The sequence below is a fragment of the Lactuca serriola genome, chromosome 5 (assembly GCF_051521515.1).
Source record: "Lactuca serriola cultivar US96UC23 chromosome 5, Lser_US96UC23_V15, whole genome shotgun sequence".
Taxonomy (NCBI): domain Eukaryota; kingdom Viridiplantae; phylum Streptophyta; class Magnoliopsida; order Asterales; family Asteraceae; genus Lactuca; species Lactuca serriola.
In genome coordinates this window covers 364079418-364106342 of record NC_136412.1, presented here as the reverse complement: position 1 = coordinate 364106342, position 26925 = coordinate 364079418, and the positions used below count along the sequence as shown (strand labels likewise).

The window sequence follows — 26925 nt, the reverse complement described above, 5'->3', positions numbered from 1 at the left end:
CTTGCTTCGGGTCTCGGGATGATATCGGGGCTTCGGGGGGTTAAAATTGCACCTAAACCAATGTAATGTGGGCGAGAGAAGAGAGATTTGGCAACCACAAATGGCTGCCCCTTCAAATCTATTTATAGGGTTGTTTTCTCATTTTCCACGTCGTCGGCTTGAACGTCATTGCATGCGTCATCGTCCACTTGATCTGTCAGGATCCAGAAGGCGTCAGAAGCCCTACCACGTCGTGGCCACTTTTGCCACGTCGTGGTCTCTGACAGTTTTGGGTTTCGCGTCCCGAACTTCATAAATTCATAATTTTCTCATACGAACTCTGTTTTCGACGTTCTTTATATCGACGCGTAGGTAAAAACAAGATCTACAACTTTCATTTAGACTTTTTAGGCTAAATTTGACTTTATTTTTAATATATTAATAATATACTATTTTTAGTAGGCCGGGACAGGAAAACTCCGTTCAAAATTCATAACTCCTTCATCTGAACTCCGTTTTCGTCTGTCTTTTTATCGTTGGACTACTATTGATGAGATCTTCAATTCTCATTTAGAAAGTTTTGGCTAAATATCACTTGACCTCAATCTCGAGTTTCGGGCTGCATACTGCTAATGCTGAAACTTCGAAAAATCATAACTTCCTCATACGAAGTCAGATTTAGACGTTCTTTTTATGCACGCTCTCGGTTTAACATATTCTATGACTTTCATTTAGATTGATAAGGCCAAATATTGCTATAACGTAAATTCACTATTTACGTCGCGCTGTGTCGTTCCGGTTCTGTCGCGAAACTTCGACAGGTCATAACTTCTTCGTTATAGCTCGAATTTCGGCGTTCTTTATATGTACGGAATCCTTGTAACATATATTAAAACTTAGTTAAGATTACTCCTTCTAAATAATCTTCCATCAAAAAGTCATTTTTGATGCTTATCGTCTCTAAATTGACTAGCCCATATCTACAGATGTTACAATCGGTGAAGGCAGCGGGCCAACGGGTGGTGGCAGCGGTGATGTTGTGGTGGAACAAGGTGGTTCTCGGTGGTGTTGGGGTAATGGAGGCTGTTGCCTTCTTTTGGGTCTTAAAAAACAATAATGGTCATTTATGGGGGGGGAGAGAGAGAGAGAGAGAGAAAGAGAGAGAGAGAGAGAAGAGAGAGAGAGAGAGAAGAGAGAGAGAGAGAGAGAGAGTTATTTCCTTTTTTATTTTTCTTTTAATTATGAAAATATTTAAATCAATAAAAAAACTGAAAAAAAAACAAGAAAAAAGGGTAAAATCGTCATTACAAATTTTTTTAAAGTAAATTGGACCAAACTCGCAACAAAATGAAAACTTTGGACCTGTGGTGCCAGTCCAAATTTTTTTGGACCAAAGTGGTAATTTTCAGCAAACCACATGGACCATTTTTGCAGTTTTGTCTTTTTGAAATCAAGTTCCAGAAACCCAACAAAGGAAATACAATATCAGTTTCATAAATGAAATACAAAATCAATTTCAAAACGAAATATAGGTGTGCATCTGATGCTTTTGGTCTTGAGTTCTTGAGTTACAAAACCGATTTCAACTGTGTGTGTTTTTTTAGGAAGCAGACAAAAATTAAAACACACATGCGCAAACATATATGTTCCCTTTCCTCTGTTCCTCACCAAAAAAAAAACCCATCGATGGTCTCTAATTTCAATTGACAAAGGTGATAACGAAGGCTTGAAGCAAAACGGGACTGAAATCGATTTTGGATAGCAAACGATTCGAATTGAATAACTGATTTTGATCTGGTTTGACTTTCGGATAGTCAAAAATTGATATCTGATTATCGAAGGTTTGATTTAGAAGTGGATTTGTAACGACCATAAAATTTTAACCAATTTTAACTTTTCAAAAACAACCCATTTTCATAATGTTATTACAAAAAGGTTTTCAATACAATTATTATCAGAGTCTTCCCAGAACCACATCATAAGACATAATCATGAGGAGCGGTACGATCACGCCTTTGCCTTGCCACAGTCTCCTGAAGAACCTGGAAACATTAAACCACAACTGTAAGCCCGAAAGCTTAGTGAGATACCCCCAAAATACCAACCACATATATCATACACGTACACATGCCATATCATATCAAAACACAGAACAACCATGCACTTCGGGTCTACTGTGTAACTGGTCCGCCGCACCGGCCAACAGTCCACCTGGTCCACCCTCCGAGTCAAGCCATATACATCGAGTCTGCAGTGTGATTGGTCCGCCTACACCGGGCCTTCAATCCACCTGGTCCACTCTCTGATTCTACAGTATGACTGGTCCGCCCGCACTGGGCCTTCAGTCGACCTGGTCCACTCTCCGAGCCTCGGCACGTTTGGTCCGCCCTCTTGGGGCTTACAGCCTATCCGGACCGCTCGTTGGGCCTTCGGGATAACTTGTCTGCCCTGGGTATGTTGGCCTACAACACAAAGCAGGACCCGCCTCAACCCAACCCCAGTCCAACAACCATGTGCACATAAACATACAGTCATATAACAATTCACAGTCAACAAGCCGATCTAGCAGATCACATAACATATCATCATCCTAACCAGGATACCGACCTAACCGGTCACTAGCATAGCATCATCCTAAATACCAGGATACCGACCTTAACCAGGTCTCTAACATCTATCATCTTAGCTACCAGGATGCAAGCATATCAAAGTAATAACATAACAACAAATACCCGGATCTCAATCCGATAAAGGGCCGGCCTTGGTGCCTTAGACCCTGTTGATATAGTGAGGATAACTCACCTCGCAACTTCCGACTGAAAGATAAGACCAAGATGCTCTGACTACTGATACGATCTCCACCACTAGCCAACACCAACACTGAACTCAAACAAAAGCCAACAATTACCAAAATGCCCCTGGAAGTCAACTGGTCAACCCTTGGTCAAAGTCAACCTCCTGACTAACTCTACTCGCCGAGTCAACCCGATGACTCGTGGAGTCCTCATGCTCAAAACTTCCCCAATCCACGACTCGACTCACCGAGTCACCCCGAGACTCGCTGAGTCCTATGACTCTGAGTCCCCTCGCACTCAACTCACCGAGTCCTCCCTTGACTCACTATTTCATGGCTCCACCAGAAGAAGTTTGGACCTCACGACCAGACTCCGAGTCCAAGAACAGACTCGCCGAGTCCAAGGCTATCTTCAACCTACTCACAAAGTTGTTCTTCCAACTCGCCGAGTTCCAGTCCATCTTCAAGCAACTCGCCGAGTACACCTTTATGACTCGCCGAGTGCCTCTAGATCTTAACCCATACAGAAGCCTTCCAGGCCATGCAGTTGATCCAAAATGTAGATCTACCCTTCTACAACCCATCCATCACGTAAAGTGGCAAACTTTACGTGAATCCAATAAGATCTAGGCATTATACACTCTAGGGCTAGGGTTTGGGACAAGATGACTTCACCAAGCACTCAAGAACATGGACTTAATGCACTCTAGACCTTCTCCATTCCAGATCTGAGGTAGCAACCTCAGATCTAACCTTCAAACTCGAAATACCACAAGCTAAACATTCCACACATTCCAAAATGATGAATCTAGATGAATAACAGCCTAAGAAACGAAGTAATACCTCAAAAGGAAGCCCCAACAGAAGAGAAATCCGAATCTTAGGAAAGCCCATTGCTCCAAGCCTCCTAACTCTCCAAGATCTTCTCCAAAATCTCTTCTCCAAGGTTCAAATGCACTCAAATCCCTCACAATCGCGTCTTAGGGTTTTCTGGACTTCAAGAGAGGGTAAAGAGGCTGGGGAGAGGGTATAATGTCTATTATATAGGGCTCATCCTCCGAAATTAGGGTTTTCTCCACTCAGCGCCTACTCGCCGAGTCCAGCCTCCGACTCGCCGAGTTGGGCACTTAACACGCGACCATAGTCGCGACCCTACTCGCTAAGTCCACCCATGGACTCGCCGAGTTCCCCTTTCGTACTTACACTTTGAACCCTGAATTTGCACTCTTGAACTTGGGATGTTACAGGATTGAATAATGAAGGAGATGAAACTAAGAGGGTGTTTCCCCTTGCTCATCCACGACCCAGCAGCCCAGAAATCACAACCGCTTGCTGCTTTTTCCCACCTGCGTCGCTTAGCTCTCGTCGACCCGAAGACTTCTCCCTCCTCACGATTTGTAATCGCTGATACCTCCTTCGATCCTCTTTTCTGGCCTGCGATGAGCAAGGAACCAAACATCGAACCCTCCAAAATCGAACTTGGTGTTCGATTTCTCCTCTACTTGCAATGACGCTTCCTGTTTTCTCGCTGTACGGCGACCAACGAAGGAAGGGAATGGTGTTGAGTTAGGTTTGATCGGTGAAGGCAGCGGGCCAACGGGTGGTGGCAACGGTGATGTTGTGGTGGAACAAGGTGGTCCTCGGTGGTGTTGGGGTAATGGAGGCTGCTGCCTTCTTTTGGGTCTTAAAAAAACAATAATGGTCATTTATGGGGAGAGAGAGAATTATTTTTCTTTTTAATTTTTTTGTTAATTATGAAAATATGTAAATAAATAAAAAAACTGAAAAAAACAAGAAAAAGGGTAAAATCGTCATTACAAGTTTTTTTAAAGTAAATTGGACCAAACTCGCAACAAAATGAAAACTTTGGACCTGTGGTGCTAGTCCAATTTTTTTTGGACCAAAGTGATAATTTTCAGCAAACCACAGGGACCATTTTTGCAGTTTTGTCTTTTTGAAATCAAGTTCCAGAAACCCAACAAAGGAAATACAATATCAGTTTCATAAATGAAATACAAAATCAATTTCAAAACAAAATATAGGTGTGCATCTGATGCTTTTGGTCTTGAGTTCTTGAGTTACAAAACCGATTTCAACTGTGTGTTTTTAAGGAAGAAGACGAGAGAGAGAGAGAGAGAGAGAGTAAATAAATAAACTGAAAAAAGGTAAGGGCAAAATCGTCATATAAAAAAGATCAATAGAAGTTGGACCAAAATCGCAGCAAAATGAAAAGTTTGGACCTTTGGTGCTAGTACAAACTTTTTTGGACCAAAGTGACAATTTTCAGCTAACCACAGGGACCATTTGTTCAGTTTTGTCTTTCAAAAATTAAAACACACATGCGTAAACAGATATGTTCCCTTTCCTCTGTTCTTCGCCAAAAAAAACCCATCGATGGTCTCTAATTTCAATTGACAAAGGTGATAACGAAGGCTTGAAGCAAAACGGGACTGAAATCGATTTTGGATAGCAAACGATTCGAATTGAATAATTGATTTTGATCTGGTTTGACTTTCGGATAGTCAAAATTGATATCTGATTATCGAAGGTTTGATTTAGAAGTGGATTGAATAATGAAGGAGATGAAACTAAGAGGGTGTTTCCCCTTGCTCATCCACGACCCAACAGCCCATAAATCACAACCGCTTATTGCTTTTTTCCACCTGCGTCGCTTAGCTCTCGTCGACCCGAAGACTTCTCCCTCCTCACGATCTGCAATCGCTAATACCTCCTTCGGTCCCCTTTCTGGCCTGCGATGAGCAAGGAACCAAAGATCGAACCCTCCAAAATCGAACTTGGTGTTCGATTTCTCCTCCACTTGCAATGACGCTTCCTGTTTTCTCGTTGTACGGCGACCAACGAAGGAAGGGAATGGTGTTGAGTTGGGTTTGATCGGTGAAGGCAGCGGGCCAACGGGTGGTGGCAGCGGTGATGTTGTGGTGGAACAAGGTGGTCCTCGGTGGTGTTGGGGTAATGGAGGCTGCTGCCTTCTTTTGGGTCTTAAAAAAACAATAATGGTCATTTATGGGGAGAGAGAGAGAATTATTTTCATTTTTATTTTTCTTTTAATTAAGAAAATATTTAAATAAATAAAAAAACTGAAAAAAAAACAAGAAAGAAGGGTAAAAATCGTCATTACAAATTTTTTTAAAGTAAATTGGACCAAACTCACAACAAAATGAAAATTTTGGACTTGTGGCGCTAGTCCAAAACTTTTTGGACCAAAGTGACAATTTTCTGCAAACCACAAGGACCATTTTTGCAGCTTTGTCTTAAAACAATAAAGAAAGCAACTAAAAGAAAATAAAAACAATTAAAAAAAAATAATATTTATTATAAATAAAAATAATAAATTTAAAGTAATAATCCAATAAAAAGAATTAACACAATAAAAGTTTTTTAAAATGAATTGAATGAAATTAATAATCCAATAAAATAACACTTACTAATAGATAAATATTATATGTTAAAAATAATATTCATTAATATATAATAATCTAATAAAAAAGAATTAATCCAATAAAGAAGAATTTTAATTAAAAAAATTAATAATCAAATAAAGTAATATTTATTAATATATAAATATATATATTAAAAATAATATTTATTAATATATAACAATCTAATAAAAAAATAATACAATAAGAAAGAAGTTTAAAAAGAATTAATTAAAAAATTCAACAAAATGAAATTTTTTTGCATAATTTGTCATTGTAATTTGGTAAAAAGATAAAACTGTAGAAATGGTCCATGGGGGTAAATCCGTCATTTGATAAAAGTTAACAACCATGTTGTTAAACCTATGAGGTAGCGACTAGGGATGAAAGTGGGTCAAAACCCGGACGAGATGGACCTGGACCCGGAAAACCCGGAACCGGTTAATGGGTTTTTGAAGAACCGGAAACCGGACCGGTATGTAGGAACCGGTTCCGGGTAAAGTGGGTCTAGAACCGGAAAAACCGGAAACATCAAAGTGGGTAGTTTGGAACTGGATAAAGTGGGTTTAGAACCGGAAAACCCAGAATTTTTTGGTAATTACTTACTACTTAGTGGGTTGAACTTTGAAAATTTTCATATTGATATCGCGACTTTGGGGGACTGTAACTCATTGAATATGAAACCAAAATTAACAAAATTATAGTCTAAAATCATGTCCAAACTCAAAAATACACTCTGGAAAAATTCACATGTCAATCCGACTTTAAATGAATAAAATATGCATGTGTTAACAGTTTCATAAAATACAAAGTACAAAAACAAATAGCTAAAAAATTGAAAATTTTCAGTTTTGATATCCCGACTTCGGAGGACTTTAAATCATTAAATATTAAACCAAAAATGACATAATTATAGTTTAAACTCATGTATAAACTGTAAACTACAAGTCGGAAAAAACCACATGTCAATATGACTTCAAACAAATTAGATATACATGATTTTAAAACTTTCACCAAATACAAAAAAAACTAAAAAACTAAAAACTTTCAGCTTTGATATCTCGACTTTGGGGGACTATAAGTTAGTGAATATAAAACTAAAAATGACAAATTTATAGTCTAAAATCATGTACAAACTCTAAACTACATGTTGGAAAAAACCGCATGTCAATCGAAGTTGAAGCGAATGAGATATGCATCTTTTAAATGTTTCACAAAAAACTGGTTCCGACCCTAAAAGTGGTTCCGGTTCCAAACACTGGTTCCAGTTTTTAGACCCGGTTTACACGAACCCGATGAACATAAACCCGGATTACCCGGAACCTGGATAAAACCAATTTTTAAACCCGGAACCGGAACTGGTTTTATATATTCCAGTTCTAACGGTTCCGGTTCCGGTCCGGTTTTTCGGTTCTAAATCTCATCCCTAGTAGCGACTAAAACCACAACAAAACCACGGACATTTTTTGTTAATAATTTTTTTTAGACCATATCCAAAGAAATTAACAAACCAAAGGGACCATTTTTGCAATTTTGTCGATTGAACTAATCAGTTAACATGTATTCGGGTTTCGGTCTTCCTTATGGGAATACGGGCTACTCAAATGGGCCTAGCAACCTTAGTGGCTTAGTCGTTAGACCCTTATCAAGGGTGTTTAAGAGGGCCGGCAGTCCGGGACGATCATGGGCAGGCTAAACTCTAAATCTCTATAAGAATTAACCTCCGTCGCCTCCGTCTGCATCTGCATCTGCATCTGTCGTCTGTTGTCTGTACGCTCACAAATTAATCCTTTTTATGTTGGGTATCCGATACTCCTTTTTGAGATCTGTTCTTACTAGTGGTAGGTGAGAGTGAGATGGCGCTCAAAGACCAAAAGTTCTTACGCTGCTTCTTCTTCGTTATCGTCTTCTCAATACAAGTGGTTGCACTCGATTCTACCGATGCGATCCAAGGTTGCGGTGGCTTTGTCGAGGTGCAGACTTTCTTTTTTCATCAGAATCTGTATATAACATGTTTTTAACCTGCATAACGTGTTTTGATACTTTCTACATGTAGTTTATTTATCCTTAATTTCTTTTAACCTTGTTAGGCGAGGTCGTCTTTGATTAAGTCAAGGAAACCAACTGATGCGAAATTGGATTATTCACATATCGCGGTATGAGTCTAAATTAGTTTCTAGTTAATTTCGCTGAAGCAAGATTTTAGTCTTACGGTTCTCACTGGAATTTTGTTTAAAATTCCAAATTAAATTTGTACGCCAAATTCAAAGTAATTATGGATGAAACTATAATGTACTTGAGGACATATATAGCTGGGGATGTCTTAAAACTCCAAACAACTGTGGTTACTAATATGCTATTTACGAACTAAAGGTTGAGCTGCGTACCTTGGATGGTTTGGTGAAGGATAGAACGCAATGTGCTCCTAATGGTTACTACTTCATCCCGGTTTATGAGAAGGTACGAAAACATACACTATTGACGTACTCACTTACTCATGGTGTGTAAGTTCGTATCCAGTGATAACATATACTATTGGTGAAGGATAAAACTTTTTACCCCTTCATGTTAACTTTTTAATGATTTCAAAGTATAATTTTGAGTCTCAATGTTGATACGAAATTATGATGGTTTAATTTAATTTGTTTTAACATTAATATATAGTTATGATGCTTCAACTTAAAACTGTTTGGACGTTCTCTATTGAAATTTTTATGTATATAAATCATGGAGAATAAAAAAAATGTTTCTAACGTTGTCATAATACATTGAACTATGGCACACGATTTTCTATGAACTTGCAACCTAATCGGTTTTTAATAGTTTTTAACTCATTTTAATATTCATCTTTTTAGTTTCAGTACTTTTGGAAACTAAAACCAAATAGTAGAATCATTTTAAACTTTGCGACAAAAACATGTTTTTAGACTTTGAAAACCATGTTATGATCAAGATGATATTCCATCCAGGCTCCATCCCAAATAAAATGTTATGCATGCTAGGATGTCTATATTATCACCCAACAAAGTTCTTGTTTAGTCATCATTAATTTTGGTACTCCATTGAGAATCTTGAGGGGAATTAAGATGATAATCGTGGATGGCACATTATTGCCCTCCCCCCCTCCTCTCACACACACACACTCATTAACTTCACCATTAGAACTATCTAGCCACCATTAGAACTACTAAAACTGAAAATCTGGATACCCTAAAGGATTGGCAGTTTAGGACTTTAACCTCCCCCCTGAATTAATCTCTATGAAGCCAAATTTATAAACTTTATTAGTGGGAATACTGTCACATTCTCTTCGAATTGATTACATGAGATTTAAGGTCACCTTTTGTCCTATTGTAATTAATATTAAAGTTTTTGGTTGTTCTTTGTCTTTGGTGTATTGCAGCAAGACATGTTCGGTTGTTATGGACGGTTTCTTGTATTATATTACACAAGTTGCATTTAGAGGCCCAGCTTCAATATATGTGTTTATATTTATTTTCTTTGGTGTAGGGTTCTTATGTTATCAAAGTTAAGGGACCTGAAGGATGGTCATGGGACCCAGATCAGGTATGTACTTTTGATTTATGGAAATACTCAACACATAATGTGTGTGTCTATATTATATATATATATATATATAATGTTTATATGTATGTATATATAAGGAAAAGTGAATATGGGGCTGTTATCCCCCTAACATTTGGTGTGGAATCCATCAAACTATGTTGTATTGATAAAAAAATAAAACCTTTAATTTATTCTTGTTACATAAGTACTAAAGTACATAACAAATCAAATTCCTAAATTTTTTTTTCCTTTCAAAACTGTACATGCGATTGGTGCTCACCGATTGTGCGACCATCGAAATTCCATCTTTGGCCTCTTTTACCACTAGCCATAATTCCATCATCATCACACTTTTGGATAAGCATGCCAATTATAAATTTGTTAAGTGCAGCAGCACCACAACAAGGGAGCGCTCTTAGTAGTGTGGAATTCTGGATGTGTGTCAATAGGGTGTAGAATGTATAACAAGCACCAGGGAGTATAACATTGGCCCAACAGTAACCAGTAAGAGCTGCCAGTTAAATTTACACAACAATATGATATATAATGTATGAGGAGCCATTTTTTGCCTTAAAATACCCAAAAGTTGTCAACAAAAGGGACTCCAAAATACACACAAAATGAACCATTCACACACTATTCAGCCTACTTAAATTCAGTATGTTTTCTTCAATGTTTTTTTTTACCGATCTTAAGTTTAACCTTCTTAAGTTCAAATCAGGAAGGGAATTAGAATCCATTTGGTGATGAATATATTGCCGGCACATCAACCAATTATAAACAGGTAAACAACATGATAAAGAGCTAAAAACTGAACTCCAATCGCAACCATTTTAGTGAATCAACATAGCATGTAAATAAAACTAGAACATAAACAAATTGTATAATGCCTCAGTTTACTAAGGGTATTGCATATTTACAACACTTGGTATGCTCTATGCATCTCTATATTCTCCTAAAAAATTAAAAGCCAACAACCCATTAACAAACATTACCAAAATCCAGACAGAGTTCCTAGATACTGCTCCTTCAATGAAGATGCAAATCAACTAGCAAAAACACCAACAAGATTGATAGATATAGAAAAAGTTTACATGTCCTAATAAACCTGATCCAAACGCAAAACAATAAAAGTCGGAACATAATTGAGATCCAATTAATGAAATCCACAACCAAATAATTAAACCTAAACATCAATTTATATCGTTCGACACATCAATAAAAAATAGAAACAAAAACAAGAAACGAGAAGATTGAAATGAAAGAGGGAATGATGTAATCATTATAATACATGGTCTAGGGCGAACGGCCTAACTCCAGTTTTGCACTCTGCTCATTATCTAATAAATGAACAAAAAGTTAAGTAGCAGGGTAAGATGATATCTGAAGATCTTTTTTTGGTGGAGTAGGTGTGGTCGATACTAGAAGATGTTGCCTGCAAACCTTCAACGAGTACAACAACCAAATCTGGCGAGTGTCAGTTTAGGTGAAAGAAGAGGCATCAAGACTGACAGAATCACGTGTTGCCAAACTTGGATATTTTTATTTATCACACATATTTTTTTGTCTATTCGATATCAGTAGCGAAACTTGGAAAAATTAGGTGAAACAAATGAGTAAGATAAAGGTTCTAATTTTTTTCTTCAAAACGACATAGTTTGATGGGTTCCACACCTAATGCTAGGTGTATAACAGCCCCATAGTCACTTTCCCCATATATATATATACATATCTGTATACATATCCATATGTAAATGTATATATTTGTGTGTGTGTGTGTGTGTGTATATATATATATATATATATATATATATATATATAATTCTGCCAGGTAATTTATGTGGTGAAGTAGTTAGGATACACAAGTCTGATGTCTTTACTTTTGTAGGTTCCCGTGCTTGTCGATCATACTGGATGTAATAGAAATGAAGATATAAATTTCCGGTTCACAGGGTTGGTTTAGCATATTAGTCATTTCAATACTTATCTCTAAAATCTTTTTTGTAGAATTTATTTCACTTTATGTGGAATATTTTTTTGGAGCTTATGTGGTCTATGTTGTGTGGACTTGAGCTTCTACTGTGTGGTATCTTTGCAGATTCAGTATTAGTGGAAAAGTTGTGGGAGCAATTGGCGGTGAGAGCTGTTCGTCTACCGATGGTGGTCCATCAAATGTAAATGTTGAGCTTCTGGATTCCAGTGGGAATATTGTATCGTCTGTTTTGACAGCAGTAGCAGGAAGTTATTCTTTCACCAACATAATTCCAGGTTAAATTTTTTCTTGTGTGGACTTAACTATGCTAGGAGTTAATCATTCTAAGAGCTCATGACACGTATCATAGTTTTTATTATCTTATGAATTCTGTACATAACAAATCCACAAACAAAAAGTTATTTTTAAGATTTATATCATAATTATTAAATTTGGATCCTTGATTTTTTGTTTGATGAATTTTGTGCTTCTTACATGATATTGTTGGTGGGTTTGCTTTCATTATCTAATTACATTATATTTTTTGGTGTAGGACGGTACAACCTACACGCCTCCCATGCTGATCTTAATATTGAAGTTAAAGGTTCCACAGAGGTCATATACATATACCTATCTTTTCTATTATCTTTCTCATCCATTTTGTTTCCACTCAATTGGGAATGCAAAAGCAATTTACATGGTTCTTATCCCGCACATAAACTGTTAGGTTGACTTGGGGTTCGGAAATAGCCAAGTTGAAGATGTCTTCTTTGTCTCTGGTTACAATATTCGTGGATTGGTAGTTGCACAAGTAAGTCTTCCTCTTTTTAATGCTTTTGAAATGCAAAATTGCTCATCCTGAGTCCATAATGTGCTTCGCACTTTAATGGACTGAAATATTTTTCATTTATTCAGTTTGAATAGCGAGTTAGATTACTAATCTCTATCATGTTGCCTCAGGGAAACCCCATTTTAGGGGTTCACTTTTACCTGTACTCTGATGATGTCAAGGAAGTGCACTGCCCACAGGGTTCTGGTAACCCCTCAGGTCATAGAACTGCACTTTGCCATGCCATATCTGATGCTGATGGAACATTTATATTTAAGTCAATTCCATGCGGTAATATTTTAGATTCTCTTCGTCTCCCTTGATTAGATATGGCACTGAATCTGTTCATTCCAGCGACATTTGCATGGAGAAAACCCTCCTCTAGAAAGGTGTATCTTTTCATGTTTTGAGGGTTCACGTTAATTTGCTTTACCATTTAAAAAGATTCATAAGTTGTAGGATTATTGTAAAACTTGAAAATATACTATGAACTACCATATCATTACATTAGGTGGCCAAGGGGCTGTTCGATAAAACTGAACCATTTAGTGTTTAGTGATTCCAACCTCTTAATGGTTAATAGAAGGTAGGGTTCCTTCACCGTTTAAGACGTGTTTGGGATAACTTTTTTAGCTTTAAAGTCTTTTTTATAAAAGAACTTTTTGTAAAAGGTCTTTTTCCAAAAATAGTGGCTTAAAATGTGTTTGGATGGACAAAAGACAAAAGTTGCTTTTAAGAGGCACAAAAGTCACGATTTTGTGACTTTTAGAATCAAACTTTTTTACCTTGCCCAAAAGGCCAAAAGTTGTTTTAAAAAGAACTTTTCAACTTTCCAAACATCTTTTGAACTTTTTTGACTTTTTGGAAAAGTGAAAAGTCCAAAAGTTGTTTTTAAAGCAATCCAAACACCCTCTTAGAGGCCATTCATAGGCTTTTGATTCGTTCAGAGATTGTATCAAACACGCTGAATGCTGACTGATCAAGAGGTGACACTCTGAATGGTTTGGTTAATATGTTATCAAACATCCCCTAAGAGCATCCACAACGGTCATTAATTTGACCTTTCAAAATTCTTGCAAGTGACATGGCTTAGGTCATGTCACCAAACTTTCAAACAAACTTTCAAGTTCTGCAAGACTTGCAAAGATTAGTTTATAATATCTAATTATATTAGTATATTATTATATTACTCCTTTATCTGTAGTATTATATATGTATTTTAAAATACTTAAATAGTAATTCAAAATATCTTTTGTAATTACGGAATATATAAACATATTTACACAAACATAATAGATATAAATTCTATACATATATTTGTATATAAACAAAAAGATTATATTAAATATAATTTTTTATTTTTGTAATACTAATCATATTTTGAATTAGTATATGTGTTGTCAATATCTTAATAAATATTTATTAACTATAAATAATTTAAGATATATTTGTTAAAAGCTATAAAATAGTTGTTGAGGTGGGAGTGGGGTCCATTTTGTAAGACTGTTGGCATTGAAGTGGTGTATTACGTAATTGCAAAAGATGATGTGATACAATTGAAAGAATATTATCATTGAATGGGTTTGGATGATTTAGTTAAAATGTTCTCTATATTGGGTTCTATAAGTTAATTAACTCATTGTGGTTTATTTTGGTGATATACCTACAGGGGTTTATGAGCTTGTACCTTATTATAAGGGTGAGAATACAGTTTTTGATGTTTCCCCTGCCTCTGTCACTGTGACTGTCCAACATGGTCATGCAACAATATATGAAAAGTTTCAGGTACATAATCATCACTTGGTTGATCACTAGTTTAAGTGCTTGCTATTTAATCACTAATCATGGTTATATGCTTGGCTGGTTTAACTGTACCTGTAAAAAACTAAACCTGAGCAGGTCACCGGTTTCTCTGTTGGGGGTCGTGTTGTTGATACTAATGGCAAGGGAGTGGATGGCGTAAAAATTGTAGTCGATGGAGTTGACAGGTCTTTCACTGATAAACAAGGATATTATAAGCTTGATCAGGTAATTTCATTATCAGTTTTTTCTCTATGTTCTTTTAGGTTTTGGAAAGACTGTTGCTGTTTTTTCTTGCTTTATCGTGTAAAATGTCCCACTCCTACCATCTGCCATCATTTATGCTCCTTTACAGGTTACATCTAAGCAGTATCAGATTGAAGCTATAAAGGACCACTACAAGTTTGAAAAACTGGTCAACTTAATGGCAAGTGCACCAAAACTGAGGCACATTTTACACATTGTCTTTATTTTTTTCCTAACTTCTCTCACCTTTAATGCCTACCGATTTCAGGTTTTACCAAATATGGCATCAGTTGTTGATATCAAAGCATTGTCTTATGGTGTTTGTGGCTCAGTGCAGATAGTTGATTCTGGTAACAAAGCAAAGGTAATTTAACATTTTGTATTCTTCATAAACCTCATTTGTACTTAATTCACTCGTTATACTTTTCCAGGTAGCTCTTACTCATGGACCACAGAATGTTAAGCCACAAATGAAACAGACTGATGATAGCGGCTATTTCTGCTTTGAGGTACTTGACAGAATCTTCTGTTAACAGCAAATTGCTATGAACCGACTTGTAAGATGAAACCAAAAAACAAGAACAGATAAACAAATGGCTTTACTGTATTGATTGAAATCACTCAAAAAAACGCCAAATAACAAAGATAACCCTAATGCTTTGCTAAGATTCGAGAGCCTAGTCCTTCCCAAGGTATAATGACTTGCTTTCACAAATTATACCCTTCTATCTTCCCCTCTACCCCACTTATAAGCACCGTGCGTAACAAACTAAGACAGTAAAATACCTAAGTTACTCTCCACTCCACTAATAAGATGCCCCTTATTTTGCTTATTTCCTATCTTACCCCTTTGACCCTTTCTATAATGCATGACTTAAGTGGAGGCATAGCAATTTTCCATGCTGGATGAACCACCTTGTCCTCAAGACGGATAGAAATGGTGCATAGGATCCAACTTCTCCCATGTGGCCTCTTTATCGTGTCTTCAGCCTTACCATGATCTGCAATCACTTCCACTTGCTGTATTGCATCTATTGGCTCCACTGCATCAAAGATCATCTGAACAACTTCATCAGCAACTTGGTCGAATCTTCCACTAAGAACACGGTATCATGAACCTTTTCACCATTCTCCAAAGCTTTCATCTTTGGTTGGGCCTTGAATGATTGAAATTTTCAAACTGGCATCTATTCAAGAAAAATGTCACATGACCAATATTAACGGTCTCACTGCAAGCAGATTCAACTCCCCATCATATTGAAGCGTGCCTGCATATTGGATTTTCGAGACCCATACTCTGTCAAATTTGTCAAACTTCTCATATTCAGGAGCTTGGACGAACATGGTCATACTCATCAAATTTGTCAAACCCTATACACAACTTCATAACCTTCGTCGTCTCACTGGTAGTGTAGTAAATATCATTATGCTCATCCTTCATTCTTGTAACATAATTCTTCAAGCTTGTCATTTCATCACCACTTTTTGTGGAGTAGTAGCTTGGTCTTGCGTAGAATCCTCGTGGATTCCATGCTTTTGTCCCTGTTTGGCAGATTAGTTGATTAGCTTGCTAGTAGCTGATAAACTAGCTTATGAATTAATAATGTTTGGTATAAAGTAGCTTATAAGCTAGGTTACAATGTAAAATGACATAAATGGACATATAGATATATAACTAAAAGAAAAAAGAAAAAAATGTAATTAAGGGTATATTTGGAATATTTTTAAAAAAACTTCATAGGCTTATCAAAAGGTAGCTTGTAAGCTAGTTTATAAGCTACTTTTGTGGTCTTCCTTGCTCTCTGCAATCTCCTTGAAAGGCTGGAAAAGCTCCAAGACAAATCTTCTCCAGTTAAGTGCGAATAATTTTCAAGATCTTGTCCTGCTGCACATCTCTGTTGATATGTTCAAAGGAAGATTATGAGAATCCACGATACATTTGACAAACGTCAGGTATTTAGGAATGATCTCCTTGCAGTTGTCCATGGTTCACCCTATCATCTAAAGGCTTTTGTGGAAAGCTGCGTATTCTTCCTTGCTGATCTCCTCTGGTTGGATTTTTGTTTGTTCACGAAAGACCGCTCATGTGACACTTCCTTGATCTTCTCTAGAGCCAAACATTTGTCTTGACTCTCCCTGGTTGCAATTCCTTCGCCGGGTTTCTTTCCACTTCCTTGATCTTCTTTAGAGACAAACATTTGTCTTGACTCTCCCTGGTCGCCATTCCTTCGCTGGGTTTCTTTCCACTGTGGCGATGGTTGGAGGAAATAGATAAGAGATGGAGCGATTGGATGAATACGTCGCATATTGGTGAGATTTGGTCGTTGTCTTCAATGGATATGGGCTTAATTTTCTCTCTAATTTAATAGCCAAGTCCATGTTTTGCGTGCTCAAAGTTCTTATTTCACCATTTAGGACGTGACCTAGAGATATCTCTTCCGCTAAATCTTTTAACGGAGATGTCATCTCAATGAATTCTTCGTTGGTACTCTGCGACCTAAGGAAGACGCCCCGGGATTACGACAACTCTGTTCGGTCTGTGTTATGAACTCAACAATAATTATCTAAATAGCAATGAAACAGTGGCAGCCTCCATATTGAATTCAAGTTCATAACAAGAACAACAAGAATAAGGAAGAAACAATGGAATATAGCTATTCGAGATGCTATGGTCTCCAAAAGTAGAAGAAGCTTCTAATATTCTGCCTGCCTCTAAATGAAAGGAACTCTCCCTTAAAAGGACTGATCATGACAGAGGACCTGCCTTATATCCCAATTTACCCCTGTTGTCCCACCAACTAGGTAGTGCCATTGTGGGTGTCTTTGGTCACCACAGACATTGGAATCTTTTTGTGCCTCCTTCTCTGATAGGTGAACTGCAATGGTGGGTGCACTACATTACTCCTTCCCCAAAGATTGACCTTGTCCTCAAGGTCAAATTCCGGAAATGTTTTGTTGGATTGTCATGAAATCCTCCCAAGTTGATTCAAATTCCGGCATGTCTTTCCACTTAATCAATACTTCCATTCTAAGCCCATCCTCTTCCTCTTGGTTCCTCACCTCTAGAACCGCTTCTGGTTCCCAATTGAGTATCAGTTCGCGTCCGATAGATGATCTGGTAAGGTGGGCCTTGCCACGAGATCTCCAATGGCTTTCCTTAGTTGCGAAACGTGGAACACTAGGTGAATCTTGGCTGACTCAGGTAACTGGATAAGCGACCGACCCAATCTTTTTGATGATTAAGTACGGTCCATAGCAGCGAGCTGCCAACTTCTGGAATGGTCTGTGAGCCATAGATCGCTGCCGGTACGGTTGTAGTTTAAGGAACACCCATTCCCCTTCATCGAATGACACGTCCTTGCGGTGTCTATCTGCCAATTTCTTCATTTTCTGTTGGGCTTGGATGAGCTGTCCTTTAAGATCATCAAGAATTACATCTCTTTCCAGGAGTTGTTCTTCTACCGAGGATACAACTGTTTGCTCTTTTTGCATCCTAAGTATTTGGGGTGAGTCTCGGCTATATAAAGCCTTAAAGGGTGTGATCTTTCCGGACGTGTGATAAGCTGTATTATGCAAAAACTCAGCCTAATGTAACCATTTCGACCAAGACCGTGGTTTCCCTTGAATGAAGCAACGAAGGTAGAGTTCCACTGATTTGTTAACTACCTCCGTTGGCCATCTGTTTGCGGGTGGTAGGCTGTGCTCCTTTGCGGGTGGTAGGCTGCTCCTGAGCAAGTTGGTGGTGTAGTTTAAACAATTCACGCCAGAATAGACAAATAAAAACCGTGTCCCAGTCAGAAACTATGGATTTTGGGAACCCATGAAGCTTCACAACTTCCTTGATGAATGTGGCTGCCACCGAAACTGCAGTGAAAGGGTGTTTCATTGCTATGAAGTGTGAATACTTAGTGAGTCGGTCCACCACCACGAGAATGGAATGGTACCCATTCGAATTCGGAAGCCCCTCTATGAAGTCCATAGAAACGTCATCTCATACCTGATCTGGCACTGGAAGAGGTTGTAGAAGTTCCGCTGGGTGGGTGTGTAAGGATTTCTGTGTTTGACAAATTTGACATTTCTGCACATATTTTTGAACTGATTTTCTCATTTCCACCCAGAACCATTCGAAGGCCAACCTTTGATATGTTCTCAGTTCCCACGATCACAGAATCATGGAATTCGTGTAGTAGGCTAGGTATAAGTGTGGAATTGTGGGGAATTACCAGCCTACCCTTGTATAAAGGTCTATCATTCTCCATTGAATATCCGACATGGTTCTTGTTGCCTTCAGTGATGTCTAACTTCACTTGTTGAATGAATGGATCACCTGTAATTTTGGGTTAGAATTACTCCTTCGTGAGAGAGCATCTGCTACCTTATTCATGGGACCCGGCTTGTAGTGAATCTCAAAATCAAACCCCATCAGCTTGTTCATCCACTTCTGGTATTCTGGGCCAACCTCCCTTTGCTCCATTAGAAACTTCAGACTTTGCTGATCTGTTTTGATGATGAAGTGTCTTCCCAGCAAATAGTGTCTCCATTTTCTTACAGCCAGGACTATAGCCATTAGTTCCTCCTCATAAATGGACTTGAGTCGATTCCTCACTCCAAGGACTTGGCTGTAGTAAGCGATTGGATGTCCCTCTTGTGTTAACACGGCCCCAAGGCCTGTTCCAGACGCATCCGTTTCCACACTAAAAACCTTAGAAAAGTTAGGCAACGCCAAGATGGGTGTATTCGTGAGAGCCGCCGATTTCAGAGCCATAAAGGCTTCTGTGGCCTCCTTGCTCCAATTGAAACAATCCTTCCTCAACTGATCAGTCAAAGGAGTTGCAATTCTCGCATATCCATCTATGAACTTCCTGTAATACCCCGTGAGTCCCAAAAATCCTCTACAGATGTCGGCAGAGGCCAAGCCTTAACAGCCTTAATTTTTTCATCATCCACCGCCATCCCTTGTTCTGACACCACATGACCCAAATAAGCAATCCTACATCTGCACCACATGACCCAAATAAGCAATCCTACATTTGCCTAGTTCGCATTTGCTTGGATTGGCATACAATTCATGTTTGAGAAGCATCTCCAACACTATCTCCAAATGCTTGCTGTGCTGTTCCTCTGTTTGACTATAAATTAGAATGTCATCAAAGAAGACTAATACGAACCGCTGAAGGAAAGGCTTAAAGATCTCGTTCATGACAGATTGGAACGTGGCCGGGGCATTCGTAAGGCCGAAAGGCATGACAGTAAACTCATAATGACCTTCGTGGGTTCTAAAGGCGGTTTTTGGCACATCCTCTTCCTTCATCCGAATTTGGTGGTACCCGGACTTTAGATCCAATTTTGAAAAGATTCTTGACTCATGCAATTCATCCAAGAGCTCGTCTATAATCCACACAAAGTCTATAACCGGAATTGGAAACTTGTCTTTGACAGTGATCTTGTTAAGACTTTTATAATCCACACAAAATCTCCATGATCCATCTTTTTTTTTTTAGCTAACAAGACTGGGCTCGAGAAGGGACTACGGGATGGTTGTATGATTCTCGATTGGAGCATATCATGTAACAATCTCTCAATCTCTGTCTTTTGGGTGTGAGAATACCGGTAGGGTCTGACTGAAACCGGTCCGGCACCCGCCTTCAATTGGATCGCATGTTGTTGGTTCCTTGGTGTTGGAAGACCCCCCTTCCAATTAAACACCCTAGCAAACTTCTGTACCAACTGGGACAGATACGGTGGAGCTGGTGGTACGTCTGGAGTCGGGGCCTGCATCTCCAAATGACTGTATTGGACCAAGTATCCCCCCCCCCCCCCCAACTGCCCCAAGAGTTCACACCATGGTTTTCATGGAGATTCTAGCTCGTTCCAAGGAAGGACCCCCCGTAAGGTGACCCACTGCCCATTCACCTGAAACTTCATAATTTGCGTCTTCCAATTAGTAGTAACAGCTCCCAACTTCTCTAGCCGTTGAATTCCTAGGATAACATCGGAACTTCCAAGAGTGAGAGGAAGGAAGTCCTCCCTGATATCCAAGCCTTGCACCTTTAGAAGAATCCCTTGGCATTTACCTCGTCCTGAGACTGCCTTCCCTGTCCCCAAGGAAACTCCAAATTCAGCTGTTGGTATGACAGGTAGGTGGAGCTGGTTAATTGTTTGCAGGGATAGAAAATTATGGGTTGCCCCTGGGTCAATGAGGACCACCATTTCTGAATCTGCTATGGTTCCCCTGAGTTTGAGGGATAGAAAACTTCTAATCCCGGTGGTGCTGGTGGTGATGACAGTGGTGGTCTGTCTCTTCTCCCTTGGCTAACTTCCAATGCAATGGTGAGACAGAAGATCTCTCCCTGAATTGCCAAGGTATTAGTGATTTCATCTATTCCCATCTTCTCATTGCTTGTCGACGGTGTTCCCATCCCTTATTTATTTCAACTGCCATCTTGTCATCTTCTAGCAGTTGGTACCGTTCGACCTTAAGGATCAGCTTTGAGCTTCTCATGAATTACACCCTGCTACTATCCGCAAACCCCGGTGGAAGTGAAATTGATGAATGGAGTTGCATCTCTGCTATGGAAGAACACATTTCTTTCAATCCTTCATATATTGTTTCCACCCTTTGAGCCACAGTTCTCAGGGCCATTGTCTGACACCAATTGCTATGAACTGACTTGTAAGATTGAAATCACCTAAAACTGCAAATAAACAAGAGATAACCCTAATGCTTGGCTAGAGATTCGAGAGCCTCTTCTGAGGTATAATGACCATATTTCACAAAAGCTACCCTACTCTCTTCCCCTCTACTCCTCTTATAAGCACTGTGCGTAACAAACTCAAACAAAGTAACATACCTAAATTACCCCTATGCTAATAAGACGGCCCTTATTTTGCTGATTTCCCATCTTACCCCTTTCTATAATACATGACTTAAAGTGAATGCGTAGCACAAATATTATAAATGCTTTTAATGATAGCGATGAGTTTGATGTTGTGGTTAATGTGATCCAAGTTACTATACGTAATCATTTTGGCAATTGGCATGTTGGAGAAGGATTGTTTTGTAATTTCATGCTGCCATGATTTATAAACTGACTATTAAAGTTAATGTGTTTCAGGTTACACCTGGCGACTATCGGTTATCGGCTATTGCAGCTACACCTGCAACTACTCCGGATCTTCTGTTTTTGCCCCCACATATTGATGTCAATGTCAATGGTCCATTGCTGTCACTGAAATTTTATCAGGTGTGTATTAGATTGATAAACCCCATGGACTTCTAGTTATTGTGAGCAGCCTGCTTTCAAAATTGATGTATGGAGGGCAGTTTGGTCTATATTTATTTTGCAGTCTGAAGTTAGTGGTGGGACAAGGTAGGGGGGATATCACCTTGCCAAGTTGTTATTCCCTTTTGTCCTTTTCTTTAGTAGTAGTATGAGGGAGGTAGCTAAGAATTATTGTGTAAGAGAACCTTGTTCTTCTTTTGGAGAGACCATTCCTCTCGAATGAATGGAAATCTATCTTTAATTTTATCATAGTTTGAGTATCAGATCAAGAATGTATCAGGGCCTATCACAGATAAATATTTATCAGTATTGATCTAAGAAATATATTGGTATCTTACTTGATGGCACTCACATAAATCTCAGGCACAAGTTAATGTACATGGCTCAGTGACTTGCAAAGAAAAATGTGATTCATCTGTTTCTGTTGCTCTTGTGAGGTTGGATGCTAAAAGCCACGAAGAGAAGCTGACTGTTGGTTTGACTGACCAAAGTAGTGAATTTTTATTTCAAAATGTGCTACCTGGAAAATATGCACTTGAGGTATACCCCTCCTTTACCCCAAAATCTTATGGGAATTTTTGTTTATATCTTTGCGTGCTATTTCTGTAGGTGAATCACCTTTCAGAAGGAGCTATTAGTGGAGAAGATAAATGGTGTTGGGAACAGAGCTCTGTACATGTCAATATTAAGGCAGAAGATGTTGAAGGGATTAATTTTGTTCAGAAAGGTTATTGGGTTAACTTAGTTTCCACTCATGATGTAGACACATATCTGCATCAATCAGATGGTTCTCGTGTGAATCTAAAAATTAAGGTAGGTCAATACTATAGTTAGTACACTTCCAAGCTGACCTTTTTCTCATATTATTTCATTGTCAATTGCAGAAAGGTCCACAACGCATATGCATTGAACCTCCTGGAGTGCATGAACTTCACCTTGTAAACTCTTGTATACTTTTTGGGAGCTCACCTGTGAAAATTGACACGGCCAACACATTGGTATTTTCTCCATTTGCTTATTTTCAGTATTGGAGCTCGTAAGCCCGCTTCTTTTTTTGTTGCTTCATTTCTCATGATTAGCTTGTCTTTTTATTTTTTAGCCTATCTATCTGAAAGGAGAGAAGTATCTCGTCAAGGGACAAATAAGGGTTGAATTGAGTTCACAAGATGGTGTTCACGAGTTACCTGAAAATTTATTGGTTGAAATTTTGAACGATGAGGGAACTTCTATTGATGGCAGTTCTGCAAGACTTGTAGTCAATGGAAACGAGCAATCAGATACAGCTAATTATGAGTTTGAAGTATGGGCAAATCCTGGAGAAAGACTTACATTTGTACCTCGAGATATTCGGTAAATCTTGGGTGTTAATTAAAAGTTAAGAATTCATGCTACATGCCGAAACCAAGGCTAACTTGTGAATGATATGTTGCAGGAGCAAAAAGGAAAAGAACATTTTATTTTATCCTAGTCAACATCAGGTCAAAGTGGCAGAAAATGGGTGCCAAGCTTCAGTTCCTCCATTTTCTGGGCGACTGGGGTTGTACATTGAAGGATCAGTTTCTCCTCCACTTCCAGATGTTGTTATTAGAATCATAGCCGCTGGAGATAGTCAAAATGGTCAAATCAAGAAAAATGGATTAGCTTTTTCAACCACCACGAACGCAGACGGCCTGTTTGTTGTGGGACCCCTATATGATGACATAACTTACCATATTGAGGCTTCAAAGGTTTGAAGTCCTACTACTTTAAGAATACAACTCTTGCTATAACTGCAATTTACATAATCAGCTAAAGTTTTTTTTTTTTTTTTCTTAATAATAGCCTGGATATCATGTAAAGGAGATTGGACCCTATTCCTTTTCATGTCAGAAGCTTGGTCAAATCTCTGTACATATACATTCTAAAGAAGATGCCAATGAATTATTTCCTTCTGTGTTGTTATCATTGAGTGGGGAAGATGGTTATAGAAATAACTCAATATCTGCTGCTGGTGGAACTTTTGTTTTTGATAATCTGTTTCCAGGGAGCTTTTATCTTCGTCCGTTGTTAAAGGTACCTGCCTGCCCGCCTCTTCATCTCCAAAGTTATTTTAGTTTTTTTTAACCAGTTCATTAATTAGTTGTAATTTATAGGAGTATGCTTTCTCACCATCAGCAGAAGCAGTTGAACTTGGTTCAGGGGAGTCTAGGGAAGTTGTCTTCCAAGCCACAAGGGTTGCTTACAGGTATGTCTCTTTTTTCATGGGAACTTGTAAAATGACTTTGTAAAACGAACTTATAGAAAACGAATTTGAAATGTTGTTAAGAAACAAAGATGTAAAAACGAAATTGTAAAAAAAAGGACATGTAAAAACATGTAAGAACAATTGTGAGAAAACAACATACGTAGCAGGTCATAAAAATGACTTATTTTAAACAAATTTCGTAGTTGTTTGGCTTTTTCATCAAGGACTCATGAATTATTCGAGACTGGTTGTGCTTATTTATTTATTTCTTTCCCTTCACAGTGCCATGGGTATAGTTACTCTATTGTCTGGTGAACCAAAAGAAGGCGTTTTAGTTGAGGCCCGATCGGAGTTAAAAAGTTTTTATGAAGAGACTGTAACAGATTCATCAGGAAGTTATCGCCTAAGAGGGCTTCACCCCGATACAACTTACACAATTAAAGTAGCAAGGAAAAGTGGGTTTGACACCTCTACCATCGAACGCGCTTCTCCAGATTCTGTTGTGGTTCAGGTCAGCTCCAAGATACAATGGCATAATCGTAATTTTCTTTGTTTCAGATTTCGTACATTTATCTGAAAAATAAATTGGTGTAGGTTGGATATGAAGATATGAGGGGATTAGACTTTTTAGTTTTTGAGAAGCCAGATGTGACTTTAGTAACGGGCACCATTGATGGAGAGAGAATGAAGGAGCTTCATGAATACCTACGGTTGGAAGTCAGATCTGCAACTGATCCATCCAATATAGAATCCCTGTTACCTTTGTCACTTTCAAATTTCTTTCAGGTGAAAGGCTTGCCTAAGGGCAAACACCTTCTGCAGCTTCGATCTTCTCTATCATCAAATACCATCAAATTTGAATCTCAAGTGATTGAGGTTGATTTGGAAAAACATACACAAATTCACGTGGGTCGCCTCGGATACAAAGTTGAAGATGATAACCATAAACAGGTTTGTTTGTTTGTTTTTCTTTTTTGTTTTAGCCATGAGTTGTTAACATTAATAACAAAAGATATTTTACACACTTTAATACACCGAGAAGTAACCATCAAATTTGTTTTTCTTTTTTCCTTTTAGCCATGAGTTGCTATCTACGGCAACCAATTATTCTCAACTATTCTTTTCAAATTTTATATCAACATTTTTTTCTTTCTAACACTTTGTTTTTACATGTTTTTTAAAATTAGAATTTTTTTGCGAATTAATTTTTTAAACTTAATTCGTTTTTTACAAATTTGTTTTCTGAATCTCACATATTTGTGTTTATGCATATGTTTTTATAAGTTTTTTTGCAACTTTTACATGTTCTTAAATAAATTATAAAAAATGAATTTGTAATAAAAAGAATATTGGATTTAGAATTTCATTTTTCTGTAAAAATGGTAATAAAATGATTTTTTGTAAAACAAAGATTGGATCTACAATTTCCTTGTTTGTAAAAACTAATCTTCGTTTTTATAAATTCGTAGTTGTAAAACCGAATTAGTGCATGTTTTTTATGAATTTTTACATGGTTTTTACAAAACCATTACATGCATAAAAAGTGAATGTAAAAGATTTACGAAATGAGTTTATAAAAACGAAAAATTCTTTACAAAAGAATGAATAAAAACGGATATCTAAAAAATTTAGAGTACTAATTTGTAAAAATACCCAACTTTTAACAAAAACAAACACAAAGTTGGGACAAATTTAAACAAAATACAGACCAAAGTCATTACAAAAATTAAAATTTGGGCCAAAGTTGTAAAAAAGAAAAGTTTGGTAACTTATAAACCTGCTATAGTTGGTCATCGCCATAAATAGCATCATCTCTAAGACTATGTTTATCAGTGACCTCTCCAAAACTCCAACCCACAATTAAAAAAAATAGTTTCTCTTCTCCACATATCCAACCAACCAAATTCAAAATTTCCCATTTATCAACAACCAAAAATATATACCTTATGTGGGAGTTTCAGATATATATAAAAATATATCATTATTATACTCTATTTATAGAGAAATAAAGATCATGAATTTTGATATATTTTCATAATTTTTCAGTAAACACATTATCCAATAAAGCATCAACGCAACCAATAAACGTAGTCTAACAAAAATTATCATATTGATTGCAGGAATTGACCCCGGCACCTGTGTATCCATTAATTATTGGAGTATCAGTGATTGCTTTGTTTATCAGTATGCCAAGGTTGGTGGTTGTTAAGATTCTTTTTTAAATGTGTAAAAGAGAGAAAAATTTGTTTGATTTAGCAGCTGGTGTCATTATTCTTTGCAGATTAAAAGACATGTACCAAACAAATGTAGGTGCCAGTGCATCAACTAAGAAAGATGTAAGAAAGATACCGGTGAGAAAAAGGACTTACTGAAGACCTTCCTACAATTTTAAATGTGCAACTCATAATCTATGATTTAGCCATCATAAAACTTGAGTAAGCTACGTTTCACATTCTCTAGCCATTTTTGTTAATTGAAGAGTAAGCTAATGCACTGTGTATTCTTGTAACCAGGGGTAGAAAGATAAGAACAATTATGTATTTCTTGTAATTTCTGATTTAAATTTCATTTTTTGCTAAATGTTCAATCAGGTGTTCTTAAATTATTGCTAATTATGATCACTTTAATCTATGTAATAGAACAATACAAATTGTCCTTGTGTGAGGTGACTTATTTTTAGGTTATGTTTGACGGACTAAATAGATGTAAAGTTAACTGCTAATTGATGAAAAAAACATTTGGTAAAACTAGTTGAACATTTAGCAAATAGTTCATTTCAATGGATTGTTTCTAG

General features: G+C 37.6%; 1 protein-coding gene and 1 long non-coding RNA gene across 4 annotated transcripts; both read left to right on the top strand.

The window, feature by feature from the left end:
- The first annotated feature begins 7876 nt into the window (after positions 1 to 7876).
- LOC145055766 (Carbohydrate-binding-like fold) lies at positions 7877 to 26718 on the top strand. Of its 3 annotated transcripts, none has more exons than XM_079004160.1 (27): positions 7877 to 7980; positions 8050 to 8183; positions 8301 to 8366; positions 8584 to 8670; positions 9721 to 9777; positions 11666 to 11730; positions 11876 to 12045; positions 12303 to 12364; positions 12477 to 12560; positions 12710 to 12869; positions 14248 to 14363; positions 14478 to 14606; positions 14734 to 14805; positions 14893 to 14988; positions 15056 to 15133; positions 21740 to 21868; positions 22271 to 22447; positions 22517 to 22720; positions 22792 to 22905; positions 23007 to 23257; positions 23340 to 23634; positions 23729 to 23959; positions 24040 to 24131; positions 24414 to 24642; positions 24726 to 25082; positions 26252 to 26325; positions 26413 to 26718. In XM_079004160.1, exons 2-27 carry the CDS (start codon positions 8067 to 8069, stop codon positions 26501 to 26503), a joined length of 3603 nt encoding a protein of 1200 aa, XP_078860286.1. In that variant the 5' UTR covers positions 7877 to 7980; positions 8050 to 8066; the 3' UTR covers positions 26504 to 26718. The 3 variants fall into 3 exon arrangements, with proteins under 3 accessions (XP_078860286.1, XP_078860285.1, XP_078860287.1); XM_079004161.1 differs by having other exon boundaries at positions 7957 to 7980; positions 8056 to 8183; XM_079004159.1 differs by having other exon boundaries at positions 7942 to 8183.
- Positions 15141 to 21266, top strand: LOC145055767 (uncharacterized). The gene is made up of 2 exons (XR_013685338.1): positions 15141 to 20987; positions 21085 to 21266. It is a non-coding gene; the product is annotated as an uncharacterized LOC145055767 (long non-coding RNA).
- Positions 26719 to 26925: the final 207 nt, after the last annotated feature.